Source organism: Impatiens glandulifera, chromosome 7 (assembly GCF_907164915.1).
Source record: "Impatiens glandulifera chromosome 7, dImpGla2.1, whole genome shotgun sequence".
In the NCBI taxonomy this organism is placed as follows: Eukaryota; Viridiplantae; Streptophyta; class Magnoliopsida; order Ericales; family Balsaminaceae; genus Impatiens; species Impatiens glandulifera.
This window is the reverse complement of record NC_061868.1, coordinates 21,661,720-21,680,265: the sequence shown is the minus strand read 5'-3', so window position 1 is coordinate 21,680,265 and position 18,546 is coordinate 21,661,720. Positions and strand designations below refer to the sequence as shown.

Genomic DNA, 18,546 nt, shown 5'->3' with positions numbered 1-18,546 from the left:
TTAGAATATTATCATCTTATTTTTTAAAAAAAAAATTATTATCCTATTAACGTATTAAAAATCTGTAATCAATCATTCTTAAATTCGATTCGATTGCCCTCCAAAAATAATTATTCGTTTAATAATTTGTCCAATGATTCCGTATATAGATTTTGAATGACAATAGAATCGAGATTTATTAAAAATATAAACTATAAATTTAGGGAGTAAAAATGAGTGTCTACAAAATAATTAAATAATTATTTAGGATAATGTTGTATTCATTAATCCCAAATTAATTAAATTTAGGACTTAATTAAATTAAATAATTATTTTGGACAAATCTGATAACACTTTTAATCTCAAAATAATTAAAAATAAAGCCATAAAATACTCAATATAATAAATAAAATAATATAATAAATAAAATAGACAAAATTAATTTTGTATATATATTAATTAATTTTGTTTATTTTACAATTTTATTAAAAAAAACAAAAAAAAAAAATAAAACAAAGGAACAAACAACTATTTGGCCCAAATCAAATAAGGACTGGGCCACGCAAAGGCCAAGCGCACGGTCATAAGTCTAACGCTTAGACTAACACCCAGGTGACAGAAAAGGCATGAATCTCCTAACGCAAACGAAATGCTCAAGACCGCGCCCAACACATGTTTGTGGCTCGACTTCGTCTTCTTCACCGATAAGAAGGATAAGCACGATCGGTGTTTTTGAAAATTGGTCAATGCTTATTTTCATCCATACTCAGTCAAAAAAATTATTCAAAAGGTCAAATGATCATCGTAGCCTCACGGTCATTTTGCCTACGATCGTAAGTAGAATCATTGCTTAAATGGATCAATTTTGGTCGAGCAAATTGAAGTCATCAATGGTATTTTGTTCCGAATTTAGCGAACTTGACTCTTCATCCAACCTTGATTATTTATAATAGAAATCACTAGGTCATGACGAAAGATAAGGAACCAACCTCAAGTCACAAATCAAGCTTCAATAAAAATGCACCACTAAACTTTTCAAACTTTTAAGAATTTTTTTAAACTTTGTACATACCTCCCAAGACCGGTTCTGGTCCATCCAAAAGTCTCAATAATGGTGTATGAGTATTTTTCAACTCAATGTAAGCTATCATTCATGTTCTAATTAATGTTATGAATGAAAATTGAAATTTATGTATTTGAGTTCATATATTCTTCATTACTATATGATTTTTCAATTTTTGATTTGAATTTGAACATAAGAATATTTAGAAACTTTCTATCGAAACCAATTTGAATCATTCAACCTAAATTAGCAAAAACTTAAATTTGTTTTTAAAATTTTCAAAAATTGTATTTTTATTATTGTCCTATAACCCACAAATTGTGATTTCAAAAGCTCTTGAATTGTTTGTAAGAGATGTTAAGTGTATTTTTAAATCAATCTTAATAGATCTAATGTATGTTTACACCAATTCAAAAAAATTCCAAAAAGCTTGTAAACTTCAGATATTGAATTAGTTAGTGTTAGATAATTGGTTTCGATTCTATTGACATTAAGGAAACTTTTCAAAAGGGCAAGGCTCTTAAATAAAAAAAAAATATATAATTTTTGGCTAAAATGTTTCAATTTTATATTTGGGCCTTAATCAATTGAATAATGATCTTGAATGATTATTATTTAGTTTTGAATGATCTTGTGATCATTCTCAACTAATTAGTTTGGAGTTTCAGGACTATAACCGAAATTACCAAAAAAAAAAAAAAACAAAAAAAAAACTCATATTCGCCTCATTTTCGCCCATACAGCGCCTCCTTTCCAACAGAAGAATTTTGACATCACTTGGTTTTCGACCGAGAAAAGGGTCTCCTCCCACCACCGAAGAAATTCATTCGACCTGACATAATTTCGATTGAGAAAATCAGCGAGGTTCTCCTTCCGACCAAGAAAATCTTGTGTCACTAATGAAGCCTCGCCTCTCGTTGACCATCGGTTGAACTGCATTGACCACGACTCAGACCGCGTCCAAAATTGGCCTAACGGGCACCCAAACATACCTCCTTCTACCAACGGACCACTTAGCGCATGGTCCAGTCTAGGTTTAAGGCCGGTTTGTTTTCAACCTTTAAATTTAAATGTTTTTTTTTTACATTTGGAAGCTCTATACTATTTTTAAAATCGAAAAAAAAAAAATTATTACAAATATTTTTAGAATATTTTGATACAACAAATTTAATAAACCTAACTTGTTTAAATTTATATTTTTAAGAATCATTTTTTACAATTTTTGACATTTATTTAATATTTTAAAATTTAAAATGTTGAATCTAAATATATGTTTAAAATCTAGAAAAATAATTGAATAAATAAAATATAAGAAGCCAAATTTTTTTAAAGTAAAAATCGGTCTTTAACATTTAGGGCGAATTCTTTTCCAGTTATCACCAAATATTGAACCTAATTTTTTTTATCACCAAATATTAAACCTATTTTTTTTTTCTATTAATTACATTAGTATAGTCAAAATTACTTTCATTATTTTTTAAATCAAGAAAAGTTAGTTCCATTAAATAAAATTGTTTAAATTAACTTTATCATTTAAATCCTTTAATTGAAGAAATAAGTTATGAATTTTGATGGTTCACCTATTATTTAATTAAAATTAAAATCCTAAGCAAATCAAGACCCAGGTTTCAGATGCCTTACCATATGTACTCATTATGCAAAAATACTTGAGCCAGATGATGTAGTAAAATAACTTATTATTATTTTTGTATTGAAACATCTTATTGTTTATTAAATTACATTTTATGTGAGTAAAAATTTGTTAAGAATAATTTGTGGGTCACTTCAATATATTATTTAATTATTTAATTATTAATTAATTATATGTTATAGTATATTTAATTAGTTTTACATAATTCCTTTTAGAATATAAATTAATAAAGATATATTTTATTATTAATTTATTTAGTTATCTTATTTAGATATCTTATCCGTTTATTTTATTATTTAAAAAATTATAAATTATAATATCTATTAATTTATAACTAACTAGTAGTTTATATGAGAATAGTGTAGAGGTCAAAACTATGTGCAGGACTAGCATGTAAATACATGTAACTTTAATAGTGATATTAAATCATTTAATTAATTAATCAATATTATTTTTTATTAATTTAAATACAAAATTATTATATGTTTTTCATATAAAATATAATTAAATAAATAAATAAAAATTTGAAGTACTCAATATTTAAAATAATATAATAGTTTAACATATTTTCCTTTAAATACGTGCTATTAACCTATACTATTATTTATCGGTATTCAACTATTATAATTTAGAGCAGATAAGAGAGAAATTTGGGGAGTGAAAGAGAGAGATTGACATCGTATTAAGTTATTAACTGGAAAAATATAAAAAAGAGTTGTGAGAATTTTTTTTTTTATTTTTCTAACCAATTAGATTGTTTGGGTCACTATTCTCCCACAATTCCCTTTTTCAAATTATCTTCTCTAATCATCTCTCTAATTTATGAATTAATTATGTAATATATGATACATAACTTTAAAAAAAAAATAATATTTAACTTAATATAATGTTAAATATAATTATTTAAATAGTAAATTAACAAACTGTTAATGACATGTCAGATTATTTGTGCAAATGAGCTTTTTATCACGGTAAAATTTATTTTCTTTTACAAAAAAAAATGTCATTATATATTCAAAAATTATAAAATTCGTTTAAGTTTAAAGACAAATCATGACATTAAAAAAATCATTAACATATTATTGACCTTGTAAGTCCTTAAGAAAAAAGATTAACTCCATGTAAGACTCTATCGGCATTCTAAAACGAATCTCAAAAAGCGTAATAATAATAGTATTATAAATTATACACATCGGACGACTACAAAAAAAATTAAAAGTTCAATGATTTCTCTTCAAATAGATAGTCTATCAAAAAAATTAATTTGAATGATAAACAAAACATGTATATTTGTCATATTAGCTGCAACAATCCAAACTTTCCAGCAAGTATCTAAATATTCGGGCATCACTCAATTAATTATAGTAATACTCCACAAAACACTTCAGATACTAGTCAATCATCGAAAATACAAAATTAAGTGAGTTTCCGATTCAACCTTCTAGTGACACATACGACTAAAAATAATACAATATTTTTTTCATGCACATATCATTCGTAAAAATTCCATTGTGAATAACGATTAATCCAAAGAACAAACTTTGATGAAATCTTTGACTCTCAAAATTTCTCCCAACAAAAAATATATAGAATAATTTTAGAGAATAAATTATAGCAATACCCCACATGAAAACTTCCAATGTCTTGTTCACGCATAACGTCTTGTTCTGATGGGGACACTTGTTTGTGTCCTATCAAAATTAAACTCTATTATGAGACAAAATCTTCTTGATGTTTAAACTCCTTCCATATCTAATTTGGTTAGCGAAACCACTAGACAGTGGGTCGAACATGTCCTTAACTATGACTTCTACACATAAAAATGGAAGCAAGCTCAGGATACGTAGTAGATAGACTTTTGACACTATGTCAAATGTTGTTCTAAAACCAAATCGAAGAACCATCCTACACAATGAATTCAGACTGCTCATAAAAACTTTTCCACAAAGAATAAATTCCCCTCCAAATGCTACATCTCGTTGGATAATTAGACATTTTGGTGAACTAACCAGAAAAATCTTAAACATACTTATATATGATCATCGATGCCCAAAGACTATTCGGCTATGTTGCAAATCTACTACACTATTTTGATAAAATAACTTTATTAAAGGAAACAAGATTTCAAATATACAGACCTCCTAATCTTTAAAACATTTAACTTTATCTCAATTAACTAGACGACAAAACGATGAGTTAGAAGATCTCCATAGAAATTTACACATTATTTTCTCCATTTTTACCCCACACTCTTAAGGAGAATGAAAAAAGACATCATATATGTGGACATGGATGATAACACACTCTTAATGAGGATTAGTCAACTCATTTTTAAGATTATTTTGTTTTTTCATTTTATTGATAATCGGGTCTCAAGAGACTTTGGATCATAATTTAGCACCCAATGTCATATCAATATAGGTTGACGGAAGATCACCAATTTTAAATTCCAACACATTTTACAACATCGACATTTTCTATTCGAAATAGAATTTGAGAAAAAACATGTTTCACTTATTAAGATTAACTAAATGATTGGAACATTCACCGAATAACCATAAAATATTCTGAAAGTGTTTAAAACTCATGTATGTAGTTTGAACCATGCAGAGTGTATAATCAGCAAAAAACCAAATGTGATATGGCAAAATGATATTTTCTTGACCCATAACTCACTCTACAGATGAGTCATGAGTTTTCTTCGAAAGCTATTATTTTTTAGAGGGATTCCCATAACAATGACGAACAAGAAAAAAGAGAGTGGATAATCTTATCTGATTCTTCAGGAGCTCTCAAAAATTCTTTGAAAACTCCCATTAACAATCCTACACAACTTAACCGTCAAGAGGCAAAATCCAATTCAACCAATTCATTTCGTACTCAATCACTTTATGTCCATTACATCAAACAAAAATTCTCAATTGACGTGATAATAAACTTTTTCGATGTCTAATTTGACAAAAGCACATTGTCACCTCTTAAATAAGTTGAGCCAATACACTCATTGACTATATATTAATATTGCATCATAGATTTGAAAATTTTAATGAATGACATTTGATTACTAGATATTACCATCACTAACACCCTCTATAACCTGTTGGTTAAATATTTTGCGACAATCTTATTGAAAGACGAAACAAGACTGATAGACATACAATTCTCCACATTAATAGTTCTTAGAGATTTACGAATGAGACATATCAAAGTATAATATTAATTATTGTCAAACAATAAAAAATGTAAATTGCTTCCATTATTCCAGTTTTAAGGAAATACCACGCCTTCTTAAAAATCAAAGTAAACTCGTTGCATCCCGACGCTTTATCACTTTTGCACCTATTAATGGCCTCTTCAACCTTCTTCGTAAAATATGAGTCTCTAACATATCTTATTGCGTTATACTAATTGAATCAAAAGTAATATCATTCAATTTAAGTCCAACCTTAAATGGCTCCTCAAACAAACCCTTATAAAATTTGATAATACTCGTAGAGAGTTTTGGTTCACTATCATGAACTTCCCCCTCGATAGATATCAAATTAATCACATTATTTATTGTTTGTGCGTTAAAAATTTCATAGAAAGTGATAGGATCGGCTTTATCGATAGAGAAAGGGGTCTGGCTAAGGATGAAGGCTTATGAAAAACGGTTTGAAAGAAATTATGTTAGGGATTTAATTCGCTTTCTATTCTACGCAAACACTTGTAAACACTCACTTGAAACGGATTCAAGGCGGAATTGTTTACTTAGGTTTGAAGCACAAGATGAAATATGAAGAGATGACAGAAATGAAGAACACAATAATTTGTTTATGGATATTCGGAGAACTCTCCTACGTCACCCCTTCTTCAACCACCGGAAGGATTCACTATAATATGATTCGAATCAAATACAGTTTACACACACTTCGCTCACTATTGAACAGAATACTTTCTGTTCAATTACAAGATGAAGAATATCACTCAGCTAAAGGTGTTTTGATTCTAGCTCTCTCTTAATTCACACATAGTACAATCAGAAAGCAGCTTCACAGTATGAATTCAGTAAGCAAGAAGATTGAGTAGTTTCTCTTTCTACAAAATCAGATTGCTTGTTCGTTGTATGATACTTCGGCAGATTGTCCGTTGTCCTTGAGATTTGTTAAATATTGAGCAGGAGCTAACAGTCGAATCTTTTAGAATGATACGTGGCACTCTTCCATTGGAAAGCCTCCATTGTACATAACAGGTTCTGAGCACAAGGATCGTGGCCGTACACCACTGGTAGTGCGCCGAATATTCCATCAAGGATGTACCTGAAAAACAAGTAATGTGAGGAAATTATCTTACGTGGAATTCCTTGGTTGGTTACATATAGCTATTGTACTAATCTTCACTAGAAAGTGGAGTAGGAGTAGGGTACAACTATATCACGTGGGTAAGTGAAATGCTAGCTTTAAGCATACTGCTTAAACTGAGCATTAGACGTATTTCAGTAGGACGGATTTATAAAATCAGTCTAATGAAATAAAACATCTTCTTTTAATAGTAACGTCTATTAGACTGCCTAGTCTAATAGAATTAGACTACACGTCTAATTATCCAATAACCATTAGACTGCACGTCTAACTCCACTGAGTTAGACTGCACGTCTAATTCCGATTCTACCTCACACTTGTCGGAAGGAGTTAGACTCACGTCTAACTTTCACTAATTAGACTACGCGTCTAATTAACCAATAACTATTATACTGCACGTCTAACTCCACTGAGTTAGACCGCACGTCTAATTCCAGTTCTACCTCAGACTTGTCTGAAGGAGTTAGACTCACGTCTAACTTTCACTAATTAGACTACGCGTCTAATTATCCAATAACCATTATACTGTACGTCTAACTCCATTGAGTTAGACTGCACGTCTAATTCCGGTTCTACCTCAGACTTGTCTGAAGGAGTTAGACTCATGTCTAACTTTCACTAATTAGACTACACGTCTAATTATCCAAGAACCATTAGACTGCACGTCTAACTCTACTGAGTTAGTCTGCACGTCTAATTCCGGTTCTACCTCAGACTTGTCTGAAGGAGTTAGACTCACGTCTAACTTTCACTAATAAGACTACGCGTCTAATTATCCAATAACCATTAGACTGCACGTCTAACTCCACTGAGTTAGACTGCACGTCTAATTCCGGTTGTACCCCAGACTTGTCTGAAGGAGTTAGACTCACGTCTAACTTTCACTTTCTATTAGACTGCACGTCTAACTCCACTGAGTTAGACTACACGTCTAATTCCGCATATATTAGACTATCAGTCTAATTGCAAATATATTAGACTACACGTCTAACTCTGGTGAGTTAGACTGTACGTCTAATTCCGAAATATCTATTAAACCATCCGTCTAATTACAAGTCTATTAGACTACACGTCTAACTCCGATGAGTTAGACTGTTCGTCTAATTTCAAACACATTAGACTTACATCTAATTCCGTATATATTAGACTTACGTCTAATTCTATACATTCATTAGACTACACGTCTAACTCCGATGAGTTAGACTATACGTCTAATTCTATGCATTCATTAGACTACACGTCTAATTCCAATGAGTTAGACTATACGTCTAATTCAATGCATTCATTAGACTACACGTCTAACTCCGATGAGTTAGACTGTACGTCTAATTCTATGTATTTATTAGACTGTACGTCTAATCTATGCATCTAACTGCCAAAATCGGTCTAATGATTCTCATTAGAGCCAAATCTTATGAAATATTGTTTCAATACACCTGCATCAAAACTCATAAGTCATTTCATCATCAAAATCTCAATGGTTAAATTATTTCAACACACAGTCAAAATAATTTGACCCAACAGAAAGTTTTGGTGTTTCTATCTTTGACACTTAATCATGTAGTTTTATGTCGCTGGCGTGCCTCAATTTCTTCCTCCTTACACGTATTGAGCAATTTACTAACCATGTGAATCTGAGAAGTAACTTTATTAGCGAGAGTTCATAAATCTCTTCAGTCACGTTAATGGTATTAATTTCATTGCATAAGTCATTGATTTAAAAAAAATATATATAGTATGATCTCCAATAATAAGTTAGTTACGTAGATTCCTTAAGTTCATCCACTGACGTTGATAACTGAACTCACCAAACATTATTGCAAATGCAATATAAAGTCTTCATCACTTATTTATTTTCGAATTTAAATCTTTATTAATAATAATTTTGTATTTATTTATAAATTTTTTATACTTATTTTACTGAAATTTAAAAAGTATTTGTTATAAATTTAATAAGATATTACATATTTTATTTTAGCACGTATAATTATTAATACTTTCAATAAAATCAAACAAACTCTTTTTTAGCAAATTTTTGTGGAGTTAAAAATATATTTGGATAGAAGGAAATTGAAAGATACTGTTGAGCTTTAATACCTTGCACAATATTTGCACAATATTTTGATGAAAATCATGCAGGGCCTCTATTTATTTTTGGACTATTTTTTTTTACTCTTTTTTATTATCACCGGTGTCCGAACCAAGTTTGGGATGATTATTATTTTGATCTTATTTAATTTATTTATGTTTTACTATTATTATCATTTAAATAAATAATAATTATTTTGATTTAATATTTAAAAATTGATTAAAAATATATTCAATAATTTGTTAAAACTTGAATTTATTTAATTAGCTTAAATATTATCAATTACTTGTAAAATAATTTAATTTTAATAATAATGTATAAAAGAAATATACAATATTGTTTATTTATTAGTTTAAATATACTATCAATTGCCTGTATAATAATTTTAAAACTTGAATTTATTTAATTAGCTTAAATATTATCAATTACTTGTAAAATAATTTAATTTTAATAATAATGTATAAAAGAAATATACAATATTGTTTATTTATTAGTTTAAATATACTATCTGTATGATAATTTTATTTTAATAATAATGTATAAAATAAATAAACACTATTGTTTATTAACTTGTAATCTAATGACAAATGATAACTCTAATAAAATGATAATTCTAATAATAAGAGTATCATTCTTTTTTATTATGAATTATAAATATTATTTATTAGTAATTAGTTTAAATAATTAATTTTATTAAATATATTTTTTAAATTAATATAATAATGATATATAACAAAAAAAAATTATACATTTGTACCTAAATTTATTGTTACTAAATATTGTAAAATATTATTGATATAATTTTTAATATAAGAGCATTATTATATTTCCAACCTAACATATTTTTAAGAAATGAATAGGTGGAAGCATCTCAATCCAACTTTAAAAAGTTGGTTGTCGTTTCAGTGAGATGTCAATTCATGATTTTTGAATTATTATTTTTAAAATTCAATTTTTGTATAAGTAGTTATTTTTATTTAATTTAAATAACAAATTATGTGTGAAAATTCAATTTACAAGTAATATAAAATAACATTTATAAAATTTAAATAACATAATTTAAATTTAAATAATTTCCCAAATAAAAAAAAATGAATTTAAAAGTGAAATAATTGACACTACTGACGTTGAATAAGAAGTTGTTTAATTCGAATAAACTAATTAAATTCTATACTAAATATTTTAAGGAAATATATGTTAAATAATTTCAAATATTAAAAAATTAACGAAAATTAATTAAAATTTAACAGTCATATAATTATTTTAGAGGGAGAATTAAAATAAGTGGATATATATATATATATATATATATATATATATATATATATATATTTTGTTATATATATATAGTTATCAAATTAAATGGCATATAAATTAGAGATATTGTGGACAAAAATAATCTCTAGATTTCTTCTTAATAACTTTTTCCTTTCTAAAGTAGGTATTATAATTATAATTTTTTTCTTACAAAAATTGTTTATACAATTTTATTATATATATAATTATTTTCTTCTAAAAAATTTGATAAAAAAAAAAAAAATTGTTTCAGCCGAAATTCTTTGAAACCGAACCCAACAGGATAATAGTAAAAAATATATTCCAAATAAAACAGAATGGGGGATTTACGCCCCTAAACTAGTCTTGCTGTCAACCTTACACAAATCTTTAAAATTTGAAAGACTTTTTTCTTTCTTTTCTTTTCTTTGCCCTTTTCATTATTTATTTTTCTAACTTCTTTTTTCTATTCAGATTTAAGATTTTTTTTATTTATTTAGTGTGGTTTGTTGTTTAATCAAATCAAATTTATTGTTATATATTTTTTAAATTCAAACAATATTTTTAACATTCAGTGGATTGTTTATTACTAGTACGTTTTCGATTGTGTTCATAATTATTTTTCAAAATCGTCTCATTTTTAACCATAAAGAAGTTTAGATAACTGAATTTATAGTTAATTTTTCTTATATCTAGTAAAAAGTATTGAAATTGATTTTCACTTTTAGGTTCTAACATATGTATTCTCTTATAATTTTTTTATAGTTTCTCATAATTTTGATAATATATAAATGGTAAATTATCATTTGATAAGATCGATATTTTCCAACGTCTGACAAGATCTTTTGTTACGTTGCTTATCAACCCTTAATTAAGCAAATTTTTTATTAACACTCATATTATTTTTGGTAGAGATTCTTAATTGTTTCATTATATTTGTATACTTCATTGTCTATATGATATTTAAAAAGTTTGCATAAGGAGTCACTTTATTTTTTATAAATTGTTTAAATAATTTAATATCTAAATTTTCAATTGATTATTTAATTTTGTAAATATCATTTAAATTTTATTTATAATAATTAGAAATAACTCTATAATATATATATATATATATATATATAATATCTATTATTTTTTTGTACAGTTAAGAAATATTTGTGATTTAAATATTTTTTCATCATTTTCCATAATAAATTGTATTAAATTAGATTAATAAACAAACAAAAAAAATAAAATAATTTACAATGTTAGTTTAAATATTGAAAGTTACGAAGAGATAAAAAATCACAATTTAATTAAAAAAATATTTTAGATTAAAGTGGAGATCATGATTATAGAGTTTGTGTCAGTTTTTTAAATTAAAAAAAAAATCAACAAAAAAAAAATCCAACAAAAAAAAAATGTTTAAATACATCTATTGCATTTACTTTTTTCAAGCAAATTTTCTTTCAAACTCTAAATGGAATCATGTTGGTATAATAAAGAAAGAGTCTTCCCCATGCAATGTCGGTCCCGAATGTTGGCTTTCTCAGACTAAAAAAACGTCTATAACTAGATAAAAAAACTTTTGTTTAAATCCTAAACTACTAAGCAAAATCTATTTATGTTTAAAAAAAATACTAAAAATGTGTTCTGGGCTGCCCTAGGGAGTGGTCTGCTCTTGCTGGGCTTAACCCAGGGTCGCCCCTCTCCCCATGATTTATTTAATCAAACTAATTTAACTTTTCAAAAATAATAATATTAAGAATAAAAATATTTGTAAAAATGGGTTTTGGTATTTATTTTCAGCATATTTATCGTCTAGTCATAGTTCGAATATCAATAGAACTACCGGTCCGAAAGTAGGCCACCCTCCAAGTGCTACTCCTCCCTTTCTTCAAATTCATTTTTCTGAGAACTTTTAATTTTTAATTGAATTATTTTAGTTATTTATTAATAGAAATGTGGCATAGCGCATATAGGCATTGTTTCACTTAATTTAAGTATTTTTTTAATTAAACATTAATTTTTTAATTATTATTTAGATAAAAACTTTTATCATTTAACTATTTTAATGAATTTTTCTATTTAAAATACCATAATCATGCATGTACATATCAAACCTTATCTAAAAGATAACAGAAAAAGTTGGAGACAACTAATATTTGAAATAGTGAATTATATATGCAACCAAAATAATTTGCATGTTTTGCATCAATAATTTTAAATTTTTTAAAAAAAAGTTACAATTTATGATCTACCATTCCAAGAAAACTACAAGTCAATTGTGCACTTTTGAGGTTTAAAAGAGAAAGTGAGTCATGTAAAACTAGTCCATCTTTCCAAGGCCAAACAAAAAAGATTAGTTAAAATCACTTGGCTTAAATTTTACAACCCTTTTTCAACCAAATTATACATTTCAAAGGTAGGTTTGTCTAGCTACAAGAGAAGTAGACACATACGTTATTTTATTGTACACGAATATTTTGTATTTTTTCACAAACAGATGGACAACGAAGATATTGTGATTCAGGATACCATCAAACGAATAATAAGGCTTAAGGAACGGGTTGATAAACTCGAGAAAAGAGTGCAAGAGAAACATGCATTAAAATTGGAACCTGCTTCCTCATCATGTTCGGACAATCAAAGTTCTAATAACAAGGAACACGTATCCCTTGTGCTCCGGAAAATCAAGGCGAGGGCAGAGGATGACCATGTGTTGATCTCAATTCAATGCTTGAAGATGAATGGTTCAACCGCTAAGATTGCGAGTGAAATAGAGAGGCTTGGTCTTTCTACTCTTACTTTGAGTGTGGTGCCATTTGGGGAGTCCATCTTGAACCTAACATTTTTTACTCAGGTTAGTACTTGTTTGTGTTTGTTGGTTCTACTACTTGTCAACCTTGTTTCAATGTGCTTAATTGATTCAAACCACAATATATCACCTGAGCAATACCTAATCATTGGAGTAATGTAATATAGCTTAATATTAACTACTAATTGTGAGTTGGGATTTGAGCAATAAGCTCACTTGTCCAACATTATTTGGAATTGTAGTTTGGTCTAATATGAATTTGAACGAGAAAATGTCATAAGAATTATAATCAAGTAATTAGATTTAGACCATTATTTCATTTAAATCCTCAACATGGTATTTGATATTTGCCCAAAAAATATATATTTTTTCAAGAAATTGTATCGATATTTTCTCGTTCAAACTAGGTTTCAGCTCAAGAAAGTGTCAAAATGGGTCCAATGTCCATGAGATCAATGATTTATGGTTTGATTGTTGAGCGGTACAGCTATGAGAATAAGCAATGTAGTACAACAAAGATTAACATTTGTAATACATTTTTTTAAAAAGAGATGGTTGATACATTGTTCCTATAACTTTGTTCCAATTTTAATTTACCCCATCAAATTATTCTCATTTGATTTTGTTACTCAAACTAGTTTCCTACACCATGTAAACCACATGACAATGTTTGTACTCGAACAATATATTAATTAACATTGCAGATGGAAGATGGATTCAACATGACAATGACAGATTTGGTAACAAACCTACAAGAAGCACTTTGATAGTTCATCAAAGCCATTCCACAAATAATTCTCAGTTCTTAATAACTATTTGTTAATTATGTTTATTTATGTTATGAGTAACCTTAAGAAGAAGAAACTGTGTTTTATGTATGTAATAATGCTTGAAATTTGTGTTTATATTGATTTTTGAGCTTTGTGTATGTGAGTGTACAACACCACACAAATATTTATGTAATGTCTTAATTTTATAGTCTTTGTATTATGTATGGGAATCTATACAAAACTATTTTAATTTTAATCTATATCAATTGCATCATAAATTTGGTACTATAATATAGGAAGGAATTGAATTTTTCCGATGAGAGACATATAAGAAATACTATTTTTATCTCTTATCCTAATAAGGATTCATATATATAATGATTATATATATATATATATATATATATATATATATATTAAAGATCGATATCGACTATAGAGAGGGGTCTAAGTATAGTTGAAAACTTAATATTTTCAATTCAATTTTAATCATGTTAGAGATTAAGAATATGTTTCTATTCTTGACAAATCTTCGTAAACACTTGAACAGAATCAAGTGCGAAAATGCTTGCTTGATTTGAAGCGGAAGATAAAATATTGAACGATGCGGAAAGTAAATAGCACAAGAAGTTTTATGGATGTTCGGAGATAAACTCCTACGTCACCCCTTTTTTCTGTTTCCAGAAGGATATTTACTAGAAGTTTTGATTTGTATAAACACTATACAAACTGAGTTAGACACACAAGACTTAACAACTGTCTGTTTTTGAACTTCTAGCTAATACTCTATTCAACAAACAAATCCTGTTCAACTTACAATACTGAAATTTTACACAGAAAGAACAACAGATGAATTACAGAATGATCTTAGAGAGAGAGTGAGCACATCACTTCAATTCTTAATTCGTAAATATTCAGAAGAGAGCTCAGAGATCAGGTAAGCCAGGTCAAGAAGATATTCGACGTTGTTCTTGGATCACCTTTTATAATGAAGTGCACCAATGATCGAATCTTCTTTTTAACACGTGCCAGTTATCTGTTGGACGCACGCCAGGAGTATGAGATCGTACATCAAATTATATGCATTTGATCGTGGTGTGTCGGATCGTACAGCGGAATATTCAAAAGAACGTGGTGTACGGGACATTACAGAACATGAGTTAGAAGAATATTTGAATACGTGGCAGACAAGCAGTTATAGCGTGTTAAGTTGTCTGGGCAGACGGATGATAATGAATATTGTTGATTGCCAAGTTGATGAGCTGAGTAGATAATTAAATTCTTCTTTAGACGGAAACTGAAGCAAAGCATCAAACGCTTCTTAAGACGGCTGCTGAAGCAAGATGTCTGCTTGCGCACTTCTTCAGACTACCCGTCTGTAGAAGTTAGACGACGTTTGTTCGCGCACTTCTTCAGACTACTCGTCTGTAGAAGTTAGACGACGTCTGCTCACGCACTTCTTCAAACAACACGTCTATAGAAGTTAGACGGCGTCTGCTCGCACACTTCTTTAGACTACCTGTTTGTAGAAGTTAGACGACTTCTTCTTGCGCACTTCTTCAGACTACCCGTCTTTAGAAGTTAGACGACGTCTGCTCGCGGACTTTTTCAGACTATACGTCTGTAGAATTTAGACAACGTCTGCTCGCACATTTTTCAGACTACCCGTTTGTAGAATTTAGACGACGTCTGCTCGTGCACTTCTTCAGACTACCCGTCTTTAGAAGTTAGACGACGTCTGCTCACGCACTTTTTTAGATTACCCGTCTGTAGAAGTTAGACGACGTCTTCTCGCGCAATTTTTCAAATTACCCGTCTGTAGAAGTTAGACGACGTCTGCTAGCGCACTTCTTCAGACTACTCATTTGTAGAAGTTAAACGACGGCTGCTCACGTTTGCTTCAAACTCTATCTGAAGATATACGTGTTTTGAGTTGTACCTACGCAAAGACAATTTACACAACTTAGTTTTGTTCAGACCACATCATTAAAACTATGTCAACTATGTCGTATTGATTTAAACTTATTCACTTAAGTTATTAAAATATTTTTACTTAATTAATTATTCCTTTTTTAATTAATTTAACCAAATATATATATATATATATATATATATATAATAATGATAATAATTTAGTTATCACTTGAACCATCACTAATCTCCATTGGAGGAATATAACTCAATTTTGAGGAATTTAGAAATAACTTCATAAAATTCTTGAAAGTGCAATATGAAATAATGAAATCGCAACATGAATAATATAATTTGAAGCATTTATTTAACACATTTTTCTTAAAATAATTTCACAATTTCCCTTGTACTAGTGTTTATCGAATTTGTTCAGTATTGTATTCACTGCGTATCAAATTTGTCGGTATCTTTAAGACTATCACCTAACAACAAAATATAATTGTGTGAAGCTAAAACTTTCAATTACAAAGAAAATTATAAAGATTCAAGATTGAAAATATCTATAATGATTAAAATAAAACAATATAAATTCTTTTGATACAAAATCATAACATATATATTAGCACATTGCTTAAGTGGAAAATAAAATCAACAATGCAATTAAATTATATTCGCTACAAAAAAAAAGTGAAATATAGCAACAATTTACAACAAAATCTAAAATAATTACAAATTTTAACATATATTACAACTAATATTTTGTAATTAAGAAGACTAAGTTTCACAGTATATTGTAAATAAGTTAGATACAAAAAATATTGATATTGTACAACAAGTTTGATACAAAAAATATTGGTATTGTGTAACACATTTTTCAACCAACTATATTGCTATAAAATGAGAAACCCTTTATGAAAATATAGTTTTAGAAAGTATAAGTAGTTATTTATTTTATTTATTATTTTATATAACCTCTATACATTTTAGATATATAATTGGAAAATTAGTTATAACAAATTAATATATCTTATTATGCAACACATTATTTCAATATTTTAAATATTGAAATTTTAATTGCTATTACTTTTATGTAATTTTTTTCGTCAAAATGTTTTTACTTCAATAAGAACCAATTTTATTGTAACATTTAATATAACATTAAAAATAATAAGTTAATAGTGTTGTTGCTATATTTTTTTGTTATTTTTTGTGTTATGTAAAATTATGTCATGTAAAAATTATTTTGTAACATATTATTCTATTTTAAAATTTATATGTAATAATTTTGTTGTTATTTGATTTATTATATATATTTTAAAATTGTACAATTTGTAGAAAAACTTTATTCAAACATTAATATAATAAAAGAAATACAAATTAGCCATTTCATGGATTTTGACATAAAGTTGTGTTGATAGAATTTTGTAAAAAAGTTCAAAGTTGTTATATATAAAATATGAAAAATAGTAATAATTAAATATTAATTATTTATGCAGCATTATTTTATTATAACCAATAATAAAAAAATATATTTATACATATATATCAATTTATTGAAACTAATAATACAACCAATTAATTTAATTTTTTTTTCTATGGTTACTTAATTAATATATATATATATATATATATATATATATATATATAATTTTTTAAAATTAAAAATACTCAATTTGTATAAATATAAATAACAAATCATCTATATATATATTATTATATTATATATATATATATATTAAATAAATATATTTTTTATATATATTTATAATACACATGGCTTATATTTTTGATTTATTATATATTTTTGAAGATTTAATTAATATTTAATTAAAATTATTAAAAATAAAATAACCTATATTTTTTGGAATTAAAGAAGAACTAGGATGACACCAACATATCCCTCCGCTTAAATTCAAAATTTAAAGCGTTTTCAAATAAAATCGTAAAATAACTTATGTTATAGAATAGTGTTGATATTTGTTTTTTTAGTATTTCCTCTATTTAATAACCATCTACCATCCTAGTATATATATATCTTTCACATGTTTTCATATTAGAAATTTGTCGATGAAATAAGCAATTAAATAAGTAAGTTTGTAACTTTGTTATTTAAAATTGTACCTTTAACTATGAATATTTATTTCCCAAAATTTAATTAAAAACTAAACATTCTTTTATTTAATTTATACAGATTATAAACATGATAAGGTATGATCAACTTTGGATATAACAAAAGAGTTTTTAAATGGTGTAGAAGAGTTTATGTATTTCGCTACATGTCAACTTACATATGTGGATGGCAACAACATTTGGTGATGTCCATGTCTTAAATGTTATAATCAAAAATTTCTTCATAAAGATATTTGTCATACACATCTTCTTTGTTATGGATTCATGGATAAGTATTGTACATGGATAGATCATGGTGGACACTTGAAAAAATTAGAACGATTTGAACATCCTAAAAACGAACCAGAGTTAGTCAAGAATCACTAAATAGTAATGATATTGATCAACATAATGTGGATACATTTGAAGAGATAATTTTTGATCATACTGTGGCTAATAATCAACCTAGTTTTCAAAACAAATATGAACATTCAAGTCCTTCAACATGTGCGAGTCTTGAAAAAGTAGATATCTTATCACACAAATTTTGGATAGTATT

At 27.2% G+C, this 18,546-nt stretch overlaps 1 protein-coding gene across 1 annotated transcript; it reads left to right on the top strand.

Annotated features, from left to right (window-relative positions):
* The first annotated feature begins 12,877 nt into the window (after positions 1 to 12,877).
* LOC124910816 (transcription factor bHLH18-like) lies at positions 12,878 to 14,136 on the top strand. Its single transcript, XM_047451500.1, has 2 exons — positions 12,878 to 13,242; positions 13,902 to 14,136. Exons 1-2 carry the CDS (start codon positions 12,886 to 12,888, stop codon positions 13,962 to 13,964), a joined length of 420 nt encoding a protein of 139 aa, XP_047307456.1. The 5' UTR covers positions 12,878 to 12,885; the 3' UTR covers positions 13,965 to 14,136.
* The last annotated feature ends 4,410 nt before the right edge of the window (positions 14,137 to 18,546 follow it).